Here is a 25,067-nt window from a genome sequence, read left to right as displayed (position 1 = left end):
ATGGTTTGAGAAATCAATATTTTCTTGTACAAAACTCAGTAGGCGGCATTTTTGGTCTGGAAGTGCAGCAGGAGGAGCATCCAGGGACTCGTGAGTAGGCAGCACGCTGGCAGGCAGCTCTCCCCAGCATGTGTTGTTGATGCCGTCTTTGCTACATGAGCTGGTTCTGGTTATTGGACCCGAACGGTGGTGTCGTGTTGTGCGTGACAGAACAAGCGGTGACCCTGACTCATGTTTCTAGGTGTCATTTTCCTCTGGTTGCTTTCATCCCTTAAATACTTATTCTCCTGTAATCTCACTCTGCTATGATGGGTATTTATTACATTTGTTTTCTTTCCTCTGATCAGGATCTGCAGTCCTTGACTTGGCTTTAACCTGCTGGATGAAGTGAAGAGGAACAGCTTTGTGGCCAGAAGCAGCTAAACACTGAGACGGCAGAGAGATTGCTCACAAGGTGAGAAATTGAATAGAGCACGTCTGGGAAAGGAAGAGCTGAATGCTGAAAATTTGGCATGTACCATGCTGCATGCTCTGCACTCATCCCGCCTCTTCTGCTCCCATACTATATAGATTCTGCTTTCAGGAAGATTTCATAGGCAGGGTACAATAAAGATGAAACATACTCCTGGGGATTCTAATACCCTTTCAGAAAGAGCCTATCTAAAATGAAATCAAATCCTGTGTATTTTTCAGCAAAGACTATACTCGGAATGTTAGAAAACATAACTAACCAAAGTGTGGCTTTTTCTTCCTTTCACGCTGATGGTATTTTTGATGTTTTATTGGTCATTTTGCTGCCTTGGGTGAATGCCTTGGGCCGGCGCTATACCTTTATTTGTGTTACAAATGTTTCTCAACCCTGAGTATTGTAAAACTTTGGAAATCAGTATAACCTGTGTGGTGTTGTCTTCCAAAATCAGCAGATCACCCGAAACAAAACCTGAGGGGTTTATTCGTCTGCATTCATCTCATATTTGGACCTCCCACATGTAAGAGGATGATGTTAACTTTGTGAGCAGTGCCATCCAGATAATCGGCTTACCTCACCTGCCAGGATCCATTTCCAAGGTGTGTTTTCCATATGACTATAAATAATACAAAAACAGGAGCCTCTATATGTTTCAGTCTAAATGTTCATTTCCATGCTTGAATAATAAAACAGTTTGTCATTCCACTCACTTGCCTATCTGTTCTGTAGACAAAATCTAGATACAGATGCTGCAGAATATGTAGGGCTTTCTTTTTAAGGAAAAGGGCTATGACTGGAAAGAAGAAAGAAAATAGTCTGCTTGGCAGGGTGGATGTTCCTGTGGTGTTGGCTGCTTACTTCTTTGATTAAGCATAGGAATGCTGGAAGAAGAGCAGTGATTCATGGGCAATGATGGGAGGAGACGTAGCTACGGTGGGGGTTGTTGAGGAGAGCAGTGATGATGTTCCCCTGACCTCGCTAGATGTGGGAACTTTGAGGAGAAGCAAGTGACAGGTTTTGTCCTTTAGGACTATAACTGTATGACAGAAGACCCTCTTTGCAATCTGTGTCACTGTGGCTGCCCATCCTTGGGTCACGCTCCCTTCCTGCGCTCCTCGGTCTCTGTGCCCTCATTCTGCCCAGAGAAGATACCAAAGGGCTGTCGTCTGCACTGTTAGCTAATGGTGGCGGATGTGCAGCAGGTCTCTGTGGTTCTCCCTCAGAGAAGCAGAGAGGTGTTTATTCATTGCTAGTTCCTTTGTTCACTCCAGCAGGTGACAGGACCATGGGCGACACACAGAAGGGAAAGCTTCATCAGGCAAGTCATGTGAGAGCTGAACTGCATCTGTTCCCCTCCAGAAAGCTCACAGGAGATATCCTCCAGGACGCTGATCAAAGACAGGACCGCAAACAGGAGCTGGAGACAGAAAATGAGGGGAAGACATCTTTTGGAAAGAGACAGGGAATGATAACTCCCCATGGGATGGAAGTCTGGGAGTGTGAGGTCAGTGATAGAGCCCACATTAGCAAGGTGATCCTTTCTGGGGACAAGCCAGACCCACCCTTGTGTGGGAACAGCACCATTTGGATTCAGCAGATGGGAGAGAAAACCTACAAGTGTCCTGAGTGTGGGAAGAACTTCAGCCGGAGCTCATACCTGAGCCAGCACCAGAGGATCCACCTGGCAGAGAAACCCTTCAGCTGCTCCGAATGTGGGAAGAGTTTCACTCGCAACTCGGACCTGATCAAACACCAGCGGATCCACACTGGTGAGAAGCCCTACCAGTGCACTGAGTGCGAGAAGACTTTTAGCCAGAGGTCCAATGTGATCAGGCACCAGCGGACCCACACGGGAGAGAGACACTACCAGTGCAATGAATGTGGGAAGAGCTTCAGCCAGAACTCGCATCTCATCGTCCACCAGCGAAGCCACAAGGGTGAGAAACCCTTCCATTGCCCACGGTGTGAGAAAAGCTTCAGCGACCGCTCCTCCCTGATCATACACCGGAGAGTCCACACCGGAGAGAAGCCCCACGTGTGCCAGGAGTGCGGGAAGTGTTTCCGAGACAGCTCAGCCATCATTCGGCATCAGAGGATCCACACGGGAGAGAAACCATACGAGTGCGCCGAGTGCAGGAAAACCTTCCGGCAGAGCTCCTCTCTGGTGACCCACATGCGAACACACACGGGTGAGAAGCCCTACAAGTGCCCCATGTGCGGGAAAGGCTTTAGCCAGAGCTCAGCGCTCACCACGCACCGCCGGATCCATGGAGGAAAGGCCTTGCCTGTGTACCACGGTGACCTCCTGCCCAACCCTTACCAGTGCACCGAGTGTGGCCGAAGGTGTAGCGACCGCTCCACACTGGCCGAGCACCAGACCACGCACGCCAAGGAGCGGCCCCACATCTGCGTGGAGTGCGGGGACAGCTTCCGTCGGAGCTCGGCTCTCAACGTGCACCTGAGGATCCACCGTGGGGAGAGACCCTACAAGTGTGAGGAGTGCGGCAAAACATTCAGGCACAGCTCGGCCCTTGGTGCCCACCTGAGGATCCATGCAGGAGCCAAGCCCTACGAGTGCGGTGAGTGTGGGAAAAGCTTCCGGAAAAGCTCGACGCTTCAAGTGCATTTGAAAATCCACGTGGCTGAGAAACCTTATAAATGTACGGTGGGTAGGAGAACACTCACTTCACGTTCACTTCTGCCGTAGGGCTGGAGTGGGTGATCAGAGCAGGAAACAAAAGCGGTGTGGGGGTCACGTGAAGAAGGTGGGTGACGAGAACCATGGTGGGAAGAGACTGACTGGAGATGTGGTGAATGGTGTCAGGGATGGTTGCTTGACCCCAGGGGCACAAAAACCTTTAGGAGGTCTGGAAGCAGGAAGTTAGTCCTTGGAGCCGAGTGCTGGTAGTTTAGGAAGTGTGCTGGCAGCCTGAGGAACAGGAGAATGGCCTGACTGCAATGGAGTGTGCCCTGCACCTGGAGAAGGATGTGAACCAGTCACTGCTAGAGCTGTGCAAATTGGCAACTGAAAAGAATGACCCACACTTGTGTGACTTCATTGAGCTTCTGGCTAAATCGAGGACTGTGAATATGTGGTAGAATAATAACTAGGAGAATCAGGCTTGCAAAATAACTTTCCAGCTGAAGTAAAGATCAAAATAAAAAGTGCCGGATTGGTTCCAAGTCTGAAGTCTGGCTTGTTAGACACTGTAGTTGTGTCTTAGAAACTCTCTTTTTGTTACCTTCCCTTTTTAAAATTTTTATTCCCTTGTCCTGATAGGCCAAAGGGTAACAGTTCTAAACTAAAGGAGGAAAAATTCAGTCTAGACACAGGGAAGACATTTTTTACAAAATGAGGTTGGTGAAACACTGGCCCAGGTTGCCCGGAGAGGTGGTAGATGCCCCATCCCTGGAGACATTCAAGGCCGAGCTGGACAGGGCTCTGAGCAACCTGATCTAGTTGAAGATGTCCCTGCTCATGGCAGGAGGTTGGACTAGATGACCTTTGAAGGTCCTTTCTAACCCAAACTATTATATGTTTTTTCATGAACGTAATAAGTTTACCCAGTGTTTGACAAGGTGCTTCCAGATCTTTTGAGGCTGAGACTCTGGAGATGAACCTGAATCTATTTGTCTTTTCTTCCTCTTTTCCAAATCTCACACGGGGCAATGAATTCCTACCTCCTCACACAAAGCCTGGTTGATACGACAGCTGAATAACGCAAAACTGTCGCAGCAGTTCCCAGAAAATACAGATGTGCAAGTGTTTCCAGTTGGAACTCTGCCCATTACTAGTCTGTGGCAGCTTCTCCCAGCTTTGTCCTTGCTGGTTTGATACACTTTCCAACCCGGGTCACCAACATGGGCAAAAAATGTGGCCTTACCTTATTTAACCAAAAAAAGGTTCCCCCACCAGATGTCGTACTCAGAACTGGTACACGGTGATTTCCTACTGGTAGTCCACAGACTGTTTGCAATTTTGTAGTCCTTTTTATGACAGAGTAGTCTTCTTTAGCTCAGTATTGTTTGTAAAGTATTAAAATATAAAACTCAGCCTTAGCAGTTAGGCGTTATTATATTTGCATTTATTACTACGCTAATGACTGTGTATTACATAAACCTCCTCTATATTGCTGTGTTTTATTACTGGTTCTGTGTTTCCATCCTAAATAAACCCATTTTTTTTGCTCTGTATAACCCACTTTTCTGTCCTTGTGTATGATGGGAGTGAAATGGTGAACGGGGGTTGGCCCCGTGCCGAGTTTGGTGCGGTGAAGAGCTTGTGAAGGGCAATCTGACCAGAAAGGGGAGGACGAGAGCTCACTCCTACATTGTTCTCTGAGATGATTTTCTTTTCTCTAAGCCTGGGGTTGATGAGCAGGTGTCCGTCACAGGGCTTGGGGGCCCTCCACAGTACCTGCACCCAACTCTGCGGCTCTGGTGCTTTACTGGCAGCGGCGAGAGTGGGATATTAGGAAAAATTTCTTCACGGAATGGGTTGTCAGGTGTTGGAACAGGCTGCCCAGGGATGTGGTGGAGCCAGTATCTGTGGAGGTGTTTAAGAGGTGTGTAGATGAGGTTCTTAGGGACATGGTTTAGTGCCGGGGTTGGGTTAGTGGTTGGACTTAGTGATTTTGAGGGTCAGCCAAACTGATTCCATAATTCTATGAAATGTATAGGGAGGGGCGCTACCAGAGGGCGCAGCAGCACCTATGGGGGAACCGGGGGTTTATCAGGGCTCCGCCCGCCCGAGCCTGGCCCGGGCCTTCCGGAGCGTCACGGGAAGGGGGCGGCGCGTCTCCGGTTCGAAGCGGGGCGGCGGCGGGCGGGATGGACAGCGCGGCGGTGGCGGCGGCACCGGCACCGTCCGTGTGCCCGCAGGTGGCGGGCGGCGCAGCGCCGGGCCCGGGCGGGGGCCGCCGGTTCCCGTTCCCCTACACGCCGTACCCGATCCAGGAGCGGTTCATGGCGGCGCTGTACGGCGCGCTGGAGGCCGGACGGGTCGGGATCTTCGAGAGCCCCACGGGCACGGTGAGGCGGGGCGGCGGGCAGGAGCCGCCACCCGGGGGGAGGAGGGTGGAGAGGGACGGTGGCACCGAAAAGTCGGCAAAAAGACTCCTTAACGCTGTTTGGAAAGTGTTAAGAAGCAGCACTTTTACTGCCGGGCGCTCGGAGGATCGTTCCTCAAATCGAGAGTGCGCATGATTCGCATTTCTTGGTATTTATTACATATACCTATTGCATATTCATGTCTTTCTACCGCTTAGTTAATGTATTAACACAAGTTATTTACATAACCCCGCCCTGTCCTGGATGTCCATGTTTGGTATTCGAGTCTTCTTCAGGGGTCTGTAGTGGTCCCTGGTGTGTTCGCAGCCTGGTGCCCCCCTGGTGTCGGCTTCTTGAGCTCATTTATTGATCGTGCACACTGTCATTTTGTGCTGCTACTCAGCAAAAGTCACGTAGCTCTTTCTTCATTTAGTGGAACATTCTGCTTTCCCAGCTTGCAAGCCAAGGGCGTCCCCACTTTGCCTCATGTCCAGTCTCTATAGAGCTATTGTTTCTCTATTGTGTTTCTGTTACATGATGCCTAGTGGTTTCTAAAATATTTCTGTTCCTCTTACCAACGTGGTACCTGGGGAGAGGGGCCGGGCCTGGGGCTGGTGCCGCTCAGAAGGGGCTGTCACCGAGTGCGCGAGGCAGCCTGGTGTGCGTGTGGGTGACATCATTGCTCCGCCACGGGAGCCTCATCTTGTCTGTTTTCTGTGTCAGGGGAAGTCACTGAGCCTCATCTGTGGGGCCCTGTCCTGGCTCCGAGACTTCGAGGAGAAGAAGCAGCAGGAGGAGGCGCGACTCTTGGCACCCGAGGAGAGTGGGCAGGAGGGGACGAAGCGGCTGACGCCAGCTGAGCCAGAGTGCCCAGACAGCAGGGACACTGCTGGGGAACCTGACTGGGTGACGGCCTTTGTGCAGAAGAAAGAAGAGCGAGACATGGTGGAGAGGCTAAAGGTTGAGAAGTGCTGATTGTAGAATCATAGAATAGTTTGGGTTGGAAGGGACCTTCAAAGCTCATCCAGTCCAACCCCCTGCCATGAGCAGCAACATCTTCAACTAGATCAGGTTGCTCAGAGCCCTGTCCGGCCCAGCTTTGAATGTCTCCAGGGATGGGGCATCTACCACCTCTCTGGGCAACCTGGGCCAGGGTTTCACCACCCTCATTGTAAAAAAATTTCTTCCTCATGTCTAGCATAAACAGCCTCATATGCAGAGGATGGGTAAAGCAACGAGGTGTGAGGATAAGAAAGGCTGATAGCCTGGGTGCTGGCTGGAAAAGTGAGGTGCACTGTGATGGAGGTCTTTGTTTTCTGCAGGACTTTGTTTCAGTTACGAGGGATGAGGCATTGCTGTGCAGGTTGCATAAGACAGGAAACTATACTGCTCTGAACATGGTAACATAAAATAGGTGTGCACTCCAGGGGAAAGGGATCGTGTACAAATGATTTGGTTTCAGAGTTAATTTTTTTCTATACCCAGGAATTGGGAAAGTAATTATACCCAAGGTTTAAGGACTAAATACACTTCATCCTTTCTTCGCTTTCCATTTATTTTAGGAAGAGCAGATCAAGAGAAAAAAGCGAGAAGATCGTCTTGAGAAAATTCGCCATAATGTGCAGTTAAAATATGCAGCAAAGAGAAAGGTGAGTTATTCCGCAGAGATTAGAACTTTCTGTTTTGGTTATCTTTAGTGGTGTTCATACTTGTTTATATCTGCGACTTCACTTGGAATTTTCCAATCCATCTGTTTGAGGAGTTCTTTGTATTAGGTTGCTGAAATGGGCCATCCAAAATTTTTTGTTAGTTTTTCTTTTTAAAGTACAGGTGTGAAAAACAATTTGTGCATAGACAATTTCCTGTGACACCACTTGTGCGTGGATAGAAGAGGCATGTGTTCTAATGACCTTCTGTCCCTCTGCTTTTGTTTTAAAAATAATCAAAGTATTAAACTTTTTATTTTAAAGCTCTCTGTTTAATGAGCATTTGTGAACACTCTGTACTTCTGGACTAAAACCTATAGAACTGTGATTAAATTTAAGATCATGGGAACAGAAGACCCCTCAAAAAGAGCCAGGTCAGGCTTTGGTTGTACTTTGCCCACCACTAGGGAATGACTGTAGTTGTTTACTTTCATAGCAAACATGATTGTGTTGTTCAGAAATGTCTCTTTTCCACATATAAAAAGTTCACAGATATTCCTGCCATTTAGATGGGTAAACTGGCTTCAGTACTCCTGACTCTAAGGGCTTTTCGATGGTATGAGCCAAACTTCCCAGAAATACCCACCTCAGGTCCCCAAACAGACAGACTGGCTGTGCTGCCAGGCTGTTGGTTTTTAGTGTGCAGTGTCGTGTTTTAGTCAACTCCTGTCAAAAGAATATGGCAAAAATAGTGAAGGTTCAGAGGTGAATAGCAAATCCAAAACAAGCAGAACAAAGAACTTTTGTCTCTTAAGAGAGGTTGAAGAGCATGATGTGAGAAGCATGATAAAAAAAAAGAAAAAACAAAACAAACAAGAAAGCTAATGAGAGAAGTGTTACAGAGATTTGAAAAAGCAACTGATTTCATCTCCTCTGTAGTGCTTGCTAAGTGCTTTTCTTCATAATCCCATGGTGAAAGAATGCTTATTGAAGTTGAAAGATACTGTTTTCAGATGGTAAAAAACAAGCTGCTCTTAACAGAACGCAAAATTAGTCAGAACACTGTTCTTCAAAGTTTAATGACGTATTTTCAGAGAGGCAGACCTATGTTAGAATAAGAACCACATAACTGGAGAAAAAAGGGCAAGAGAAATCTTGTGCTCTGCATTCTGAAACAGGTGCTGTGTTGATCCTAGCCTTGAGTTAAGTGTGGATGGAGTATTTGATTATGTTCTTATATGTTTGCTTGGTTGGGTTTTTTCACACACGCTGGTGTTTTTCTCAGTCGTCTTTTGTGGGCCACTTGAAGCAACTAATACTGGATTACATTGATATTGTAATTTCAGGATCTAGGAGTTCAGGAGACTTTTTGCATAGAAGATTTTTTCATGTTTTTCTCTTCACAAGTGTGTGTCAGGAAGTCTTTGGTTGTTGGTAGCAGCTGTGGGGCTGAACAGCTTCAGACACCTTGGTGCATTTGCTTGTCCTGCCGGGGGTTTACCCCACACACCATTCCCTGTGTTACTGGGGGGGGTCTGTGCTGTCTTCCCATCTGTCTGTGTGCTACCGCTCTTTCTGTAAGAGAAACTATGTGATCATGTGTTCCTTCCAGAGGTCTGAGGAGGATGAGACAAAGCGCCTTCTTCAGCTCAGCAAGGAGGTTCTTTCAGAGGGAGCTGGAGTGGATGGTCTAGAGCAGCTGGATCACGATGAGGAGGAGCTGATTCTTGCTGAATATGAGAGTGACGAAGAAAAGAAAATGGTATCTGGGTAAGGACAGGGAGTTCCATGCCAAGAAAATGTTTTCTGTATAATTTTTGACTTGCATTAATTAAAGGGATTTTATATGTGGTTGTGCAGATCTGAAGTTTCTCCCCTATTCAGGCTGTGTAAGGTAGTGGTTGTTCTGGGGATTTGTTTTGTTTTTTTTAAGCTTTTATTAGACTGATCAGAGTTGACCTGAAGTCTTTTCTGACAAAGTGCATTTTTCTTAAAATGTGTGGCAATGTCTTGCTTTTATCCATACCCAGTTTCCCAAAGAATGCCTCTGGATGCTGAGTGAATGACTTGGCATCAAGTTCCTTGCATTAGAAAACCAAAATGGAACCCAAGGCATCGGAGGAAGTTATCAGTCGTGCAAACTAACACTGGCATCTCTTGGTACGCTAACAGGAGAGGTGTTCAGATTTCTAATGACCGAGCTTCCACATGAAAACCCCATGCTCACTTTTCACTCTCATACATTTGCTTTATGCAGAAAGCCAGAAGCCATACATAAGCATGAGAAGTCAAATACATTTTAAATACAAATTTACTAATGAGTATCTAGACAGATCCTCCTGCCTTAAAAACTGCAAAACACGTTAACTACTTCGTTTTATGTAGTTTATCAAACATTAAACTGCTGTTGCCTTTGAGGAACTCTATGGCAGCTAAATATCTTCCTGAAGCTTCTCTTTATGCAATAGCTTGAGGGGGGTAGATTGTCTCTAAAGGGAAAGTTTTACAAAAATAAATAAGCTCACCAAAGAATAGTATAGAACTGAGTAGCTTATGCCTGGGGCTTACAAGCCCCAGATTTGAAAGAAAAAAATATGCTTGACATTGCTAAAGACACAGCCCTATGGACATTTTTCTTTTAAAGAGCAAGGCTTGAGCCAATTGTGCATATATACACTATTCTTAAAAAGTTGATTTTTCTTTAACCTCCTGAGTTAAGATGTGAGGCTTTTCTTGAGATGACATAACCATCTCTCCTGAGACCTGTCTCTTGTAGTAGAGCATCATTTGATTCTAACTGTCAATGATCTGCTGAAAGGAAAATGTTTGAGCTTTCTCTTTTCTTAGGCTAGAAGAAGATGATGATGATGATTTGGAAGAGGAGCACGTGACTAAGGTGAGATGAGCAAAGTAAATGGTGCCAACACATAGAACAACATAGGAGTGTGCAGAATTATGGCTTCTTTGCACCCTTCCTAGGGTCATCGATACAGAAGGATTTAGGAGCTAGCAGCCAAGAACTGCCAAGTTTGTTGATGATAGTGGCCAGTTTTGCTGTGCTCATCTCCTTCTGGACCACACTGGCTGCTTAGGCAGCTTGCTCTGCAATCACTGCTGAATTTTTGCTGTGACTTGCTGTAAAGGCACGCTGCAATAAACAGCTTTTTATTACTCTCCAATGGTAAGTCCCTGTTTTTATAGGGACCATGGAAAATTAAATGGAAACATGGGCAAATGCATAGGAGAAAGAAAGACAAGGCTGTTGGCCTCAGTGGTTATAAGCTGACACTCAACCATGTGCCTTCACTTGTGTTTTTAAAGGTTTGAGCAAGACGTACCTTGTTGAGGTGCTTGGCCATGTCCTTGTGGGATTGGTTATAAGTAGGGGATTTGCTTCCATGTTCTCTCTGTCTTCCCTTTGTGCTTCCTCATTGCAGATTTACTACTGCAGCCGCACTCACTCTCAGCTGTCTCAGTTTGTGCGTGAGGTGCAAAAAAGTCCTTTTGGCAAAGACACCCGTCTGGTCTCCTTGGGATCCAGGCAGGTAAGTGGAATTTTTCGCAAGTGACCCAGAGTGCACGTTAACTTAATGTGAGAGACTTTCCAAGGAGGCGTGTGGATGTAATACCACAGAAGGCATCTCAGGAATTGACTGAATCTCCCATTGAAAAACTAAACCTGTCAAGGGCTGTGACACAGATCTCAGTGATGCACGTTTTTCTGTGAGCTGTGCTTTGGCCATTTACCCTTTGATGTATATGCAAAAATCTGTTTTACCGTTCCTGATGTGGAATATTACAGATGTCTGAGTCACTGGGAAGGTGGTCCTCTTAGTATTACTTCTGGAAGCATTTTTTAGAAGCTGCTGTGTAGCTGTGAGCCATCTCAGTACACCTCATTTTTTTTTCCTTGCTAGATTTTTATGGGTTTTGAGCATGTTTATAGCAGTTAGTATGTGCAGTGTCTGACTGATAGACTTTTCCTTTTCCTTTTTTCATTTTGGAATCAGGCCTGCTTTAAAGAAATCTTTCACTTTACAGCAAAGGGTGCACAGGGGGCACTCGGTGCTTAATGACCCCCTAATGCTTCCCCTTTTGCATGTCCAAGAACCTGTGTGTGAATGAGGAGGTGCGACGCTTGGGGGCTCTCCAGCTCATCAATGACCGCTGCATGGAGATGCAAAAGAACAAACACGGTAGGAACACTTGCAGCCTGGGGAAGCAGTCACTGAAAAAGCTGGTATGAGACTCTGGAGACAGTGTGATCTGCCAGTCAGTTCTCTCTCTGGCAAGACTGTCTTGGTAGGAGCTTGAAAAATGGCAGTTTGGAGGAGCAGAGCTAGAGATCCTTAGTGCTTTGACTTTTCTTGTCCTCCAGGCTAGGATGCTGAGATCTCTATGTATATGTATGAGTGCCCTAAGTTGGTTGGGACTTCTTCAACAGAAGAGTGCTTGTCTTTAGCTCAGTACTAGAAGTGTTGGAAAATGCCACGTGGCTAAATCTAATTGGCAAGAGTAGCATCCATTTTGGAGATGGAAATGTTACTGCTGAATAATCTTTAAATAGATGGTAGGTCAAAAATACACATGACAAAGCCTGCTTTGAAATCCAAGAGGTTCTGCAAAGGAGTTGTTTTAGGCTATTGTGTTGTTCCTCATAGCTTGCGTTTGATTTCTGCTGTTAGAAAAGAAGAGCGATGAAGAGACGGAAGGGAAGAAGAGGCGTGTGAGTCGCACTGTATGCCCCTTTTATTCCTATGAGCAAATGCAGTTTCTCCGCGATGAAGTTCTAGTGGAAGTGAAGGATATTGAGCAGTTGGTGGCTTTGGGAAGGGAGACCAAAGCCTGCCCATATTATGGGAGTCGATACGCCATTCCTGCTGCTCAGGTAAGGTGTACATGCTTTTAGTGGAATTAATGACAGGGCCTCTAAGAATAAACCAATTGCCTGCTCGCCCCAGTACTGTTACTCAATATTGTGGGAGTTTGTAAACAGCCTGTGTTTCTGTCAGCTGTAGTTTTGCTGAGAAAGCAAAGGAAAATAAGAATACCAATTTGAAATTAATAGGGATGCTCTAAGTATGTCTCAGCATTCTGAAACACTTGAAAGGCTCAGTAACTGTGAGGCAATACTGACATGTGGGCATAATCTTTGCTCTTGCCACTGCTCTTCCTTGCTTGGTTCTCTGTCAGAAGACACACTTTCAGTGCCTCCGAGGGGATCTGGAGGGTAACCTGAGCCACTATGCATTTGTAGCATAAACATTTCTCTTTAGCTTGCATCCCAGTGCCCCTCTCAAGCACGTGCTCCTGTCCCTTTTCCCATAATAAGAGTAGGTAACTTGATTGAACTCTGTGAGGCCATCTGACACGGGCATTTAAGTCGTTCTTGGGGAGCGCCCTCAGTTTGTAATGATGAGAGCCAGAATCAGGGCAGTGTGTGCTTCCTCTGTAGCTGGTGGTGCTGCCCTATCAGATGCTCTTGCATGAACCTACCAGGAGCGCTGCTGGGATCAAGCTGAAGGACCAGGTTGTAATCATCGATGAGGCCCACAACCTCATAGACACCATCACCTGTATCCACAGCGCGGAGGTCAGCGGCTCTCAGGTGGGTCATAGCCTGGCCTGATAATCATGAGCAAGCTCTGCATCCAACAGACTGCCCTTTCTTGACTCCTACCTAGTAATAGCTCCTTTTTTCCTTCATCTAGCTGTGCTGTGCCCACTCCCAGTTGTTGCAGTACATGGAGCGATACAGGTGAGGATCTCGGAGGAAAATAGCACAACAGCGGCCGGCAGTGTGGATGCCAGGGCTTGTCTTATGCCTGCAGAGTATTTATTGCTTTTCCCTGGTGGAATGTTATTTGCATTAATACTTCTGCAGATGAAAAGCCAATTGCTTCATTATCTCTGTCTAGATCCATCTAAGTCAGGCTCTTGGGACTAGTATTAAGCAGTGAGAAGGGGGATACCCTGAGGATTCTGGCTTTCCCTTATACTCTCCGTTCTTTTCCCAATATCTCACTCTAATCACTCCTGCTTTGTGATGCAGAGTTTTGAAAGATTCAGTCTTTTCTGTCTCTCCTGAACCTTAGTCTTTCATGCGCTGACTGGCATTATAGCAGAGGCAGTAAGGTCTGCAGAGGAAGCTATGTGTGATTTTTGGCTCAGGCCAAATCTTGCATCTTTTCATCCCTGCAGGGATTGATTATTGTGATCAATGCTAATAACTTTGAATTTGTGGAGCATTATTGCAACAGGGACTTGAGACATCACTGCCATTGTAATAAACAAACTGTAATTAATGTGTGAGGAAAAAAGAGATGGTAGAAACAGTGTGGTGTGCAGAGATGAGTGCTTTGGCGTGACCTTGGGCAGGACATCCAGGGGTCTGTGCTCTGTCACCAATAGGGAGAGTGAGCCTGAGAGAAATCATTCTTGGTTCCCATCTCCTCAAAATGAAGGAGAATTCAGGTGCTTGTCTCTGCAGCTCAGCTGCTGTGAGTTACTCTCTGAAGATGTTTTGGGGCCTAATACCTGTCTCATTTTTGATAGGAAACGTTTGAAGGCAAAGAACCTGATGTACATTAAGCAGATCCTGTATTTGCTGGAGCGGTTTGTGGCCATGCTGGGAGGTAAGCAAACCTATTCCATCTCCAGGGATGCTGGTAGACTCTGAGCTAGTTGGTACTTCCTCAGGGCACTGTCCCACTTCCCCCTCTGCAGAATCTGTGGGGAGATGCTGCTCATGTATAGGTTCAGATGCCAGTAATTTTATTTCTCAGGCTGTTTTGTAACATGGGGATGTTGACTGGTATCTTCCTGAACCCCTCTCTTTGTTTCATTAGCTGTGGAGCAGTAGATGACATCATAAGTTGGTAGAGGCAGTTTCCCTCTGTTTCTGTGGGGTCTTCTGATGTGATTATAGTTGGTGACAAGGTAGGGTGTTAAGTGAGGAATACAACAGATGTGTGACAGTGATCAGGACAGCACAAGAGCTGCACAGAATAAATCTTCTCCTGGGTCATCTGGTGGCATGGCCTCTAGCTGTGTCAGGTATGCCTCTGCAGAATGAGTCTTTGTTGAGCGGTGCCTTTCCTTTGTGAAAAAATCCTATTTTGCTGTGATTTTTAAATCCACTGGCATTTGCAGGGCTCCTTTCCTCTAATGCTCTCTTTGTGACAACACAGTGTGCCTGGAGAAGAGCCTGTCATAAGTTCATAAGGAGCTTCCTCCTTGGCCAAGGGAAATGCAGCTCTTGGGGGGCAGAGGCGTGGTGGTGCTCTCTGCCCTTCTCTCAAATGTTTACTTCTCTTCTCACCCTGTTCCTGCCAGTCCTCTCTTCCCCACACTCAGTTAAGTCCTTTCATCAGAAAGATGCAGCCTGTGTACAGCTTCATGATTGAGGCTGCAAGAGTGAGATGTGAGGTGGGTGTTAAACACCAGGACACAGAACACAGTGAGTGGCAGCAAGTAATCCTGTCCTGGCTGTCGGGGTCTGGGCGTGGAGCTGTCCTCAGGTTTTCCCCTCTTCCCAATTGTCTGGCAGCCTACATGTCTCCCAGCTCCCCGCTGCTGCACTGAGGAGGGTAAGGGATGCATTGTCCCTGTCCCTTCGTCTGTGCAGCATGATGACTACGTCGTGTGTGAGCATTTGTATGCGCCCACCCTACCTGCTGTCTCCTGCTATAGAAGGAATGTAGGTGGTGTTTCTTAGGATGCAACAGCATGCTTGTCCTGCAGTGTAGGGCTGCTTTACAGGGGAAATGAAAACTGAGCAGGAGCTGATACTGTGTCTGTGTAGCTCCATTTTGCAAATATATAGTTATTTCTTGGGTTTTGTCCTGATGTGGTGTCCCTTTCAGCTCAGTTGTTAATCTCTCACTTTGTTTTTAAGACAGACCCATTCCTTGAATCGTTTTCATGTTTTTCAGGTAATGTGAACCAAAATCCTAGCTGTCAGGCAGTTTCCCAAACAGGTAAGACTGAGGTGAACACCTGGGTTATGCAGCCATCAGTCAAGGACACAGAGATGGGCAGTAAGGGGCTGCAGGCCCAGCAGCTAATAATTTTTATTCTCCTTGCCACACTTTCTTTCAGGGACACTGCTGAAATCCATCAATGACTTTCTGTTTCAGAGCCAGATTGACAATATCAATCTCTTCAAGGTAATGCAAATGTTGTCATCTGCTAGGTCACTGGTGGTGGTGACTTTTTCAAGGTTATGAGAATGCGTGTGTGAGAGCTGGAAGTAGAGCCAAGGTCCACATGGTGGGATCTGCTTTCTAGTAGATTCTCCCCAGTGTATAGATCTCTCTGCTGCTGTCTGGATGACAGTGCATTAAATCTGGATAGATGGTCCTGGGGTAGAGGGGAGCAAGCAATTAAACATGTATGAGTGCAGAGGCTGCCTGTAGGCAAAGCTAAACTGTAAGGGCTGAGGGTGAAGAAACTACACTGCTCCAATAACCTGACCCACCCCTTGAACCACCAAACACAGCACCTTAACACAGGGCGTTTCCTCTCTGGCAGCGATGCCCTTGTAATAAACTGTTGTCTGGGAGGCAACACTCATGAAGAACTGTGCGCTCCTCCCCAAGAGCACAGCAAGAGCAGCAAGTGATATCCCAGCTGGACAGGGATCCAGGGCAGTGGGATGGGAGAAGGGATGCTGAATGCCAGTTCATTTTTTTTTTTTTTCCTCTTTTCCTCCAACAGGTTCAGCGTTATTGCGAGAAGAGCCTCATCAGTAGGAAGGTACTGCCCCTGAGACTTTGTGATCAACAGCGTTCAAATGCTGTTTCACACATTAAGTTTGAAGTGGAAGACGCAGCAACTGGGGTGGAAGCCTGTCTTCTCCACTCTGCTCTGCAAAAAAAAAGTGGTTCCTGCAAAAAGCACTGTATGGACAGGTTGCCTTTAGCTTATACAGCAAAGAAGCATACAACATGGTGTACCACAGTATTCCACTGGGTGCTAGTTCTGTGCTGCTTGGCTTCAAACTTGCCAGCCTGGGTAGGCTGTACTGGGGAAAAAAGCATCAGAGACGTGTTTTGATTTTGATTCAATGAGTGAAGGAACATAATGGTTGCTCTGGGCTGACAGATACTGATTGGGCTGGTTTGTGAACACCTACTAAGGACCTTTATCTGTGGCAGGGCAGAAACCTGGTTTTATCTTGTCTGATTTGTGCTGTTGGTAGTCTTAATCCTACTGGCTTTTGCTTGGCAGCTTTTTGGGTTTGTGGAGCGATATGGAGGCCCTGCCACAGCTGTGAAGACCAACAAGGAGAACCAGAAGTTGGGTGGTTTGCAGAACTTTCTTCTGACACTCCAGCAGGGATCTGGTAAAGAGGGTGAGTTCAGACATCCTCCACTTGTGTGTCTGCAGACGAAGTGAGGATGTGGAACCTGCATCTGTCTGCCTGAGGAAAGGGGAGACAAAGAGCAACAGACTGCAGAAGCTGTCCTGTGCAGGTGTTCTAATGTATCTGACTAGATGACCTAGGCAACCATACATATGATTAGAAAATCTCCTGAGGTCCCTTTCAAGCTGAAGGATGTGATTCCATGTTTACGCTGCATGCACTCAAGCTTTGCCCTGCTGTGACGTGTTGGCTCTGGGACCTGAGCTACCATGGGTGGCTCTGTTTAGTGATGCCAGCTACAAAAGCCAGATCATTTTTTCCTAGCAATGAGACAAAATTTGTGGTTTTTGCTCTATTGGGTCTTTGTTCTCTGCCTGCGTATGCAGACCAGGTATCGGTTTCCTGTAGAAAGGACCCTTCTGTGTTTTGTGTTTAGTCCCTGTCTTCAGAAATGTGGCCTAAGTTGCCTGCTTCTTGTCTCTTCTGGGCAGCCGGGACTCTCCAGAGCCCTCCCGTGGAGGCTGAGAATGACCAGCTCCGAGCTGCCTCCCCACTGATGCAGATTGAAGGATTTCTCGCAGCCCTCACGAATGCAAACCAAGATGGCCGAGTCATTCTCAACAGGCAAGGTACCAGAAGGGGTCGGCTGGGGAGGGGTGGCGAGAGTTGCCTGCAGGGCACATCACCAGCAGCGAGGAAGGAGATCCTGGGCCTGGGGGGAACCTCCAGCCTTGCTGGAACATCTCTGTGCTTGAGAGGATCTAGAGGAGGCCAGAAAAATGATCAGAGGGCTGGAACAGCTCTGCTGTGAGAACAGGCTGGGAGAGTTGGGATTGTTCAGCCTGGAGAAGAGAAGGCTCCAGGGAGATCTTATTGTGACCTTTCAGTACTTGAAAAGGGGCCTATAAGAAAGATGGGGACAGACTTTTTAGCAGGGCCTGTTGCAACAGGACAAGGGGTAATGGTTTTAAACTAAAGGAGGGGAGATTCAGACTAGACATGAGGAAGAAATTTTTTACAATGAGGGTGGTGAAACCCTGGCCCAGGTTGCCCAGAGAGGTGGTAGGTGCCCCATCTCTGGCGACATTCAAGGCCGGGCTGGACAGGGCTCTGAGCAACCTGATCTAGTTGAAGATGTCCCTGCTCATGGCAGGGGGTTGGACTAGATGACATTTGAAGGTCCTTTCCAACCAAAACTATTCTATGATTCCTGATGCAGACTAACAGGCTTGTTCTGTGTGACAACTCTTATGAACCCAGAGGAATTCTTAGCCAAGGGCATTGGGGCCAGGGTTTGCAGAGCTCTGCTCCCACTTTGGATGTTGATTTTTGTCTTGTGATTTATTGCACCTCTTCCACAGCTCCAGGAAGATTAGGAAGCAGCAGGTAACTTCCAGGCTGGCGTTATCTGCTGCTGTCCCTGGCAGCATTCAATAGTAAGCCTTTGTTTTGAGAGGTGGGGACCAGGCAGGGTGCCCAGGGCAGGAGGAAGAATCTCTCATATCCCTGAGTGTGTGTCACAGGTAGTTCCTGATGCTGTGTCTCTCCTTTTCCCAGGCACAGTTGGCCAGAGCAGCCTCAAATTCCTCTTGCTGAATCCAGCTGTCCACTTTGCCAAGGTGGTGGAAGAATGCCGTGCTGTAATCATTGCTGGGGGCACCATGCAGCCGGTGAGGGGATAAGGATGCTGTGCTCTCAGGAGGTCTCTGGTGCTATTTGCAAGCGGGCATGGGAAGAGGGCAGCTTGGCCTCCCTGGGGTGTGCTCTTCTTCTAGTTTCCCCTGGCATGTGTGGGAAAAGGCCTCTCCTACCTGCCCTTTTGTCTCCCTGGTGTAGCTTCCCTGCATGAGGCATCCCATTGCCTGTTCATGCGGAAAGCTGTAGGTGTAGGGCAGGATTGCCCTTGTCGGTCTTTCTTGTCTTCAAGACAATGCAAGCTGAGGCTGAGCTTGTGGTGGGCTGAAACTAGCATGGGTAGCAGTCCGAGGACCTTGTAAAACCATCTGACCTTCTCAAGGGACAGACATCCCACAGGGATCATCCCATAGGGGACCTTTCAGGAAAATCAGAGCCTCAGTCTTGGTATGGTGGCAGGCAGCTTATCATCCTTCTCCTGTTGCTTTAGTGCGTAAGAGACTGTGCTCATGTTGTACAGATGCAGTGGGATGTGTCAGATATCCCCATTATTTATGTTTATCCTGCCCCTGGAGACAAATGTCCTGAAATTTCCTCTTTGCACTTGTGACATGAGGTGGGAGGAGGGTGTGAAGTGCAGGACCTCCTTTTTGGAAGGCCACCATTCCAACTTTGAACCTTTCAGACTGCAACTTTGAGAGAGCACACAGTTGCAAGCTCAAGCTGTGGTCTGTGCTGTGCTTAGGAGTCCTGCTAATGGGGTTTTGCGCCTGGGGAAGTGAAATTGCGGTGTGTTGGGCCAAGAGGCTGGGTGGTTCCAGGCAAGGGGGGCCCTGACAAGGCTCAGGACCACAGGCATTGAAAGGGGACACTCCCTTCCCTTCACCCTGTTCTGCTTGGGCCAGCTTGAAGGTCTGAGTCAAGAGCTTGGCCAGGCGTCGGCAGGGAGCAGGGCCTTGGGACCAGGCTCTGGCAGAGGCCGCTGCCGCTCCTGTCCCAGTGGAGGAGGCCATGGGCACTGGTGGCTGTGGCAGAAGGGTCACGGTGCTCAAGGCCAGGCAGCTGTGCCAGTACCGGGGGTCTCAGCTGGGCAGTGGCTGACCTTGCAGGGTTGATGCAGCCCCTTTTCCCTCTGTGTGCTCTTGGGCTCCAACTCGCCTCCCAGCCCTGGCTTGTGCTCTCAGCATTCCCGTGCCTTTGGTTTGCTCATGATGGAGGTAGCACATCTCCCCAGCGCCCCACCAGCTCTCCCTCGACACTGGTGCTCAAGGAGCAGCGTTGCTGATGTAATGTCTTTTGGGATGCTGGTGCTTTACCTCTCTTTGGCTTGTGATTCATAGGTGGCTGATTTCCGAGAGCAGCTGCTGTCCTGTGCTGGTGTGGACCCTGCACGTGTCGTGGAGTTCTCCTGCGGTGAGTGTGCCGGGGTGGCAGGGAGGGGTTGTAATCCATGTCTGTGGGATTTGAGTGCTGCAGTTGGCCTTTAGTGCTGTTTTGTCAGCACTCAAAGCAACGTGGCGTCTTTCATGGGCCACTCTGAGCAGGCCCAGTGTCAGTGGGCAGTGTGCCGTCTTCCTAGGGGCTCAGGGAGTGGAAGTCAGAACAGATGAATGACTTAGGCAAATGTGTGGCTCACTGCACACAGGTAAAGCTGTTCAGCTGGTAGGGTTTGTGCACACAGCAGTGATGTTGACTCTCACTACTTGTTTTTGTCTCCAGGACACGTGATTCCTCCAGAAAACATTTTGCCCATAATCCTCTGCAGTGGTCCTTCCAACCAGCAGCTGGAGTTCACCTACCAGACGAGAGACCTGCCCCAGATGGTCAGTCTTCCCGTTGTTCCCTTTCTTGGTATCTCTTTTTCGCTTTGCATGCTTATGTTTCATAGGACAGCATGCTCTCTGCTGGAAAGGTGAGCTGATCAAAAGCTGTGGCAGGGGAAATCCATGGGATTTGAGGCAGGTGTGTTGCCACATAATTGGGAGAGAGGAGCAGCAAAAGGGATTTTGATCTGCCTGCTCAGAGGTAGCTATTGGAGATGAGGAGTACTAGCAGCTCGTTTGGCTGTACTGACCCTGTGTTTGCGTGCTGGACATCAGAAGGAGATTTCTGACTGTGCTTCACAGTTTGAAGGGCTCAGTGACAGTGCAGCGTCGCAGCCCTGCAGCGTGGAGCCCAAACCATAGGGGTGGCAGCAGATGCTTCTGCAATTTTACCATCCTTTGGTGGGCCAGTAAGCAGCCAATGCCAGACACTAGATCTGCTCTGCCCCTGCTGGATCTTCACCAGATGTGCTAGCTACCTCTCCACATCTGTTCTAGTGTGACAGGTCCCATCCACTGTGACAACAGACATAAACCCTTCTTTCCTGAATAATCACTGCACCACAACAGTAACAGAAACCCTGGATTCAGAGGAAAAGCCAAGCAGTGAAGAGCTTTTTGGTAATTCCCAACTCCCATAGAGAGCACTCTTCGACCTGGCATATTTTCCCACATTTTTCCTTCCCCCAAGGCATGTCACAGGGGAGGTGTGATCCTGGCGTTGAGCACAGAATTGGAGTGGCATTAGCTGGAGCTCGTGTCAGCTGCAATAGGCTCTTGTCTCCCTTGCAGATGGATGAGACAGGCCGAATCCTTTGCAACCTGTGCAACGTGGTGCCAGGGGGCGTGGTGTGCTTCTTCCCCTCCTACGAATATGAGAAGCAGGTCTATGCACACTGGGAGAAAACAGGGCTGCTCACCCGCCTGGCAACTAAGAAGAAGGTAATTATGCAGCCAGAAGCAGCTGGTACTTTAAATGGAGGTTTCAAAACTCAAACAATTATCTATGCATTATGGGCCTCTCTTGCTGAGTTGTTCTCATACTCTGCACAGCAGAGTGGATATTTATCTAGCCAGTCCCTCCAGTAATGAATAAATGATGCTTCCTGGGTGGCTGATCACTGAGCTGGGATCTAAATTAGATTAAATCTAGCTATAGATTCTTTAAGTGCAGCCTGTGTAGTGGCCATGGGGGGAGACAATCCTTGCTTTCCATAACCAGCAAGCTTGTTCCCATGTGGCTGGGGGCCTGTTCATGTTGAGCTCTTATAGGGAATTCTTTTTTTCCCAGGCTCAGCTGTGTGTCCCTTGAACATGGACCAGTACAACTAAAGGGTAGGCAGAATGGGACCAGACTGCATTTTGTAGGACAAATGGTGTTCTTCTGGTAGAAGTGCAGAATGGAGGATTGAAAGACTAGCAGTGGTGACTCCTTTTGGAGAAGTGATGAGAAATATTAAATGGGAAGATCACTGCAAACATAAAGTCTTTGCAATGAGTCTCACAAGTATTTGAAGCTTGAGCATTGAAGATCAGGCAGTCCAGCTCTCTCAGGGTGTGGGGCAGGGATCTTGGATCATGTGCCAGGGGCGGATAAAAAGCAATTATATATAGACTGGCTGTGACTTTTGTTTTACCAAAAGCTAAAAGAGTTACCATATGGATTAGGAGAGCACATTCCCAGGTATTTCATAGCCTTGGTGTGGGCATTCTGGCACATGGATCTGCCTGTAGGTTTCTGTGGTGGAAGCTTCTCTGTGTGTTGGTACAGCTGTCACTCACAGTGCCTTTTAGGTGCGTTCTGTCAGGGTCCCATGGTCTGCCTGGTGCCTCCAAGGCCTTGTGCCACAATCACGCAGTTTGCTCTGCCTTTCAACTCTGATTTGTTCTTGTTTGGCCTTTGCAGTCTCCAGCAAATTGGATATGCGTTAGCAAAGCAATTTAGTAGAAGTGCAGCAAGTGTGACTTTCAGCTGCCCACACACAAGATCATATCATAGCAGAGGAAGGTTAAAGTCTGTCCTCGAGTAGCTGTGGTGAGATCACACTGAGATTATATATAAATTACACAGGGGAAATTAATTTAAATCAGAGGATTAAATAGCTGCTGTTTAATAAGTTAAATAGTCTTGATTTGTATATGTAATTGCCAATTATTTTTCTACTGAAAGACTGACTCCGGTTGGTAAAATTTGATAGTACTTCTTGCTAACCATGAGAAAATACATCCTTTAGGTTCTTTACTGTCATATGGAAGACAGATGTTGCACCTCTTGTTTACTAGGAAAACAACTTGTGATTTAGGCCAAGGTGCAGCATCTATCAAAATGCAGCTCAATTAACTTCAGGGGCTTTCAGTAACTAATTAGGCATGCTAGAATAACATAAAGAAATATTACTTTTTGTATGCTTTGCATACAAAACTTATTTATTCACTGGGGAAGGGGAGCTATTACTTGGAATTAATTGGTGATTCTAATTGATTGGTCCTGTCACTGTCTTTCAAGATCTTGCAGCTGGAGGGTCTCTCCACCTCAGTGTATCTTTCTTCATAGGTGGAAGAGGTGCTCATTGCCTTTCAGCTCTCGGGTGACTTTTAACTTCTCGCAGAATTACCCAAGCCTGCCAAAGCTGAAAAGGGAATGTTGGAGGGGCAGGAGCAGCTGCTGCTCCCTTCAGAGCCCAGTTGAAAAGTGCCATAGTGAGCAAGCAGTGCTTTTTCAGAATGGAAGGGAAAGGTGCTGGTTGTTTTTTTTCAGGCAATTTGCCCTTTCCTGATCTTAGCTCCATGTGCTGGGAGTAAAATGATTTGCTTTCTTCAAACTGTTTGCTTCCTGTTGCTGCAACTAATGCACTGTGCCTGTGACAGATCTTTCAGGAGCCTAAGAAAGCCAACCAGGTGGAGCAGGTGCTGGTTGAATACGCCAAGTGCATACAGGTGAGCTGAGCTGGCAGGCTGGCGGGAAGGTAGCATCCCAACTGTGTGAGGGGATGCTGCTAAAGCGGGCACTGCAGCATCTGACAAGAGGGGCTCTAGTTCTAGTGTGGGGAGCGTTTCTGAAGCACAGAAGTCTTCCCAACTCTGGTTTAAGTTGCTGGTCTCTCTCTCCTGCAGCGCTGCAGCCAGGCAGGAGGGCAGATGACAGGGGCCCTTCTCCTTTCGGTAGTCGGAGGCAAAATGAGCGAAGGGATCAACTTCTCAGATGACCTGGGCAGGTAAGGTGGCTGCTCCTGCAATGTGACTGCTGGGCTTGTGATGCTCTGACTCCAAGCAGGATGGACTTGCATGATAGAAAATCCTGTGGAGCGTGTGGCTTGGGCTGATGTTACGTGTTGTAAAACCCACTACTTTTCATGTGAGTAATGCAGTGTGGCTTGCTGTGCTAGATAATCCCTTGTTCTGGCACCCTGAATCCCTTTGCAACTCTTGGCTCAGAATGTGCTTGTCAGACTGCTGTGCTTTATTGCCGCCTTTGGTTTTCAGGGCTGGCTGTGTTTCAGGGGTGCAGTGACCTCTAATTTATCAGTCTATTGGCAAAGTGCTCTAGGATGAGACATTAAGAATAATGCAGTCCTCCCTTGCAGGTGTGTGATTATGGTGGGAATGCCTTACCCCAACATTAAATCTCCGGAGCTTCAGGAAAAAATGACTTGGCTTGACAAAACAATGGTAACACAGACACACCTCCGCCTGTTTCACTTGTGCTTTTTAGTATTAACTTTCCTCCCAGTACATGAGTCCCAGGGCTTCGTTTGAAGATAATTTTTTTTCGTCTTTGAGCTTTCCCTCATTTCCCAGACTGCGTGGTACTGAGGGCACGGCCTTCTCCACACTGCATGTGGCCGTAATCACAGGGAAGAAGCTCAGTGAAGGGAACCACCACCAGGGCTTGCTGGGAACTAAGGGGAACAAGGTCCCTTTGCCCGAGAGGAGGTGGCAGGGTGGTAGAAGCTGCTTGCCAGGATCACTTCTCCATTTGGCTCACTTGTTCTTTCTCACTGCCCAACTGGGGATGCTGTTCCTGGGCAGCTGGGGACAAGTATTCTGCTTTCAAGGGGCTCTTGGGCTGGCTCTTTGTGGATGCTTGACATGGTTTTCTGACTGCAACCTTTCTTCTCCCCTTCCTTACTCTCAGTGTGGGGTCTGCAGGGGTAAAAGCATTTGTCTCACTTTGTCCATAAGAGTCCCTAGTTTGATTTACATCTGCCTCACGTTCAGTCTTACCTGTTTCTTCTTTCCAGCCGAGAGCTGCTGGCCAGGCCCCTAGCAGAGTGCTGATTGAAAACCTGTGCATGAAGGCAGTAAACCAGTCGATAGGTAATTCATCCTTCCTTGGACAGGCTGGGGGATATGAAACGTGACTGCGCTGAAATAGGAGGGTGGGGAAAAGGGACGCAGTACCGTTCAGTCTAAGTACAGATGACGGGAACATGAGCTTCCCTGCCTGAGAACAAACACTTGAGCGGGCTGGTTTAAGGTGGTTGTACTCTCTGTACAGGCAGGGCCATTCGCCACCAGAAGGACTTTGCAAGCATCCTGCTCCTGGACCACAGGTACGCCCGCCCTGCCATCTTTAACAAACTGCCGCAGTGGATCAGGGAGAGGACCCAAGTGAAACCGGCCTTTGGGTCAGCGTTTGCAGAAGTAAGAAAGGTCAGAACTTGTATCTTATGTAGAGCTACCAAAACTGTTTCCTGCTGTACTCTACTCAAATCTTCACTTAAGGCCAGGAACAAACTGTCTGGTTTTGTGTGTTCCTAGTTCCATCGAGGGAAGTCGGACACTTCATTGTGCGCGCCAGAGAACAGGCCGTAGATCAGCTCTGTGAGCTGCACCTCTGAAGCACACTCCAAGTAACATGAGTTCCCACTTTTCTGTACCAAGAAGTTTGTGAATCTCTGCCTTCTGCCTCCTTTGTGAATGTTTGCTGTTCAGTATCTGAGTGCTATGATGGTGAGAGCCTTTATAACCAGGAGGGAAACTGGCTGGAGGTAGGTGAAGGCAGTAGCAGGACGCTCCTATTTATTTACAGTTGTTAAGATTTTATTTAAATTGATTAAATATTTTCAAACCAAACA

General features: G+C 47.8%; 1 protein-coding gene across 4 annotated transcripts; it reads left to right on the top strand.

The window, feature by feature from the left end:
• The first annotated feature begins 2,901 nt into the window (after positions 1-2,901).
• DDX11 (DEAD/H-box helicase 11) lies at positions 2,902-25,067 on the top strand. Of its 4 annotated transcripts, none has more exons than XM_082062709.1 (26): positions 2,902-3,048; positions 6,242-6,478; positions 7,081-7,167; positions 8,777-8,934; positions 10,012-10,060; positions 10,602-10,709; positions 11,273-11,360; positions 11,850-12,052; positions 12,620-12,772; positions 12,876-12,922; positions 13,720-13,799; positions 15,099-15,143; positions 15,265-15,332; positions 15,883-15,921; positions 16,396-16,519; positions 17,023-17,160; positions 18,089-18,201; positions 19,507-19,579; positions 19,886-19,989; positions 20,782-20,931; positions 22,858-22,926; positions 23,104-23,204; positions 23,574-23,658; positions 24,231-24,306; positions 24,488-24,642; positions 24,751-25,067. In XM_082062709.1, the coding sequence occupies exons 1-26, from the start codon at positions 3,022-3,024 to the stop codon at positions 24,802-24,804; spliced, it is 2,631 nt and encodes an 876-aa protein (XP_081918835.1). In that variant the 5' UTR covers positions 2,902-3,021; the 3' UTR covers positions 24,805-25,067. The 4 variants fall into 4 exon arrangements, with proteins under 4 accessions (XP_081918835.1, XP_081918833.1, XP_081918834.1 ...); XM_082062707.1 differs by lacking the exon at positions 2,902-3,048 and adding an exon at positions 5,255-5,500; XM_082062708.1 differs by lacking the exons at positions 2,902-3,048; positions 10,602-10,709 and adding an exon at positions 5,255-5,500.

The sequence above is a fragment of the Streptopelia decaocto genome (assembly GCF_964273445.1).
Source record: "Streptopelia decaocto genome assembly, chromosome: 1".
In the NCBI taxonomy this organism is placed as follows: domain Eukaryota; kingdom Metazoa; phylum Chordata; class Aves; order Columbiformes; family Columbidae; genus Streptopelia; species Streptopelia decaocto.
This window is presented reverse-complemented; position numbering and strand designations above follow the sequence as displayed.

Coding starts and splice junctions, on each gene's coding strand:
- DDX11 (XM_082062707.1), top strand. CDS start 5,300: ATGGACAGCGCGGCGGTGGCGGCGGCACCGGCACCGTCCGTGTGCCCG. Junction 7,168..8,776: donor AATATGCAGCAAAGAGAAAG/GTGAGTTATTCC, acceptor TGTTCCTTCCAG/AGGTCTGAGGAGGATGAGAC. Junction 17,161..18,088: donor AGTCATTCTCAACAGGCAAG/GTACCAGAAGGG, acceptor TCCTTTTCCCAG/GCACAGTTGGCCAGAGCAGC.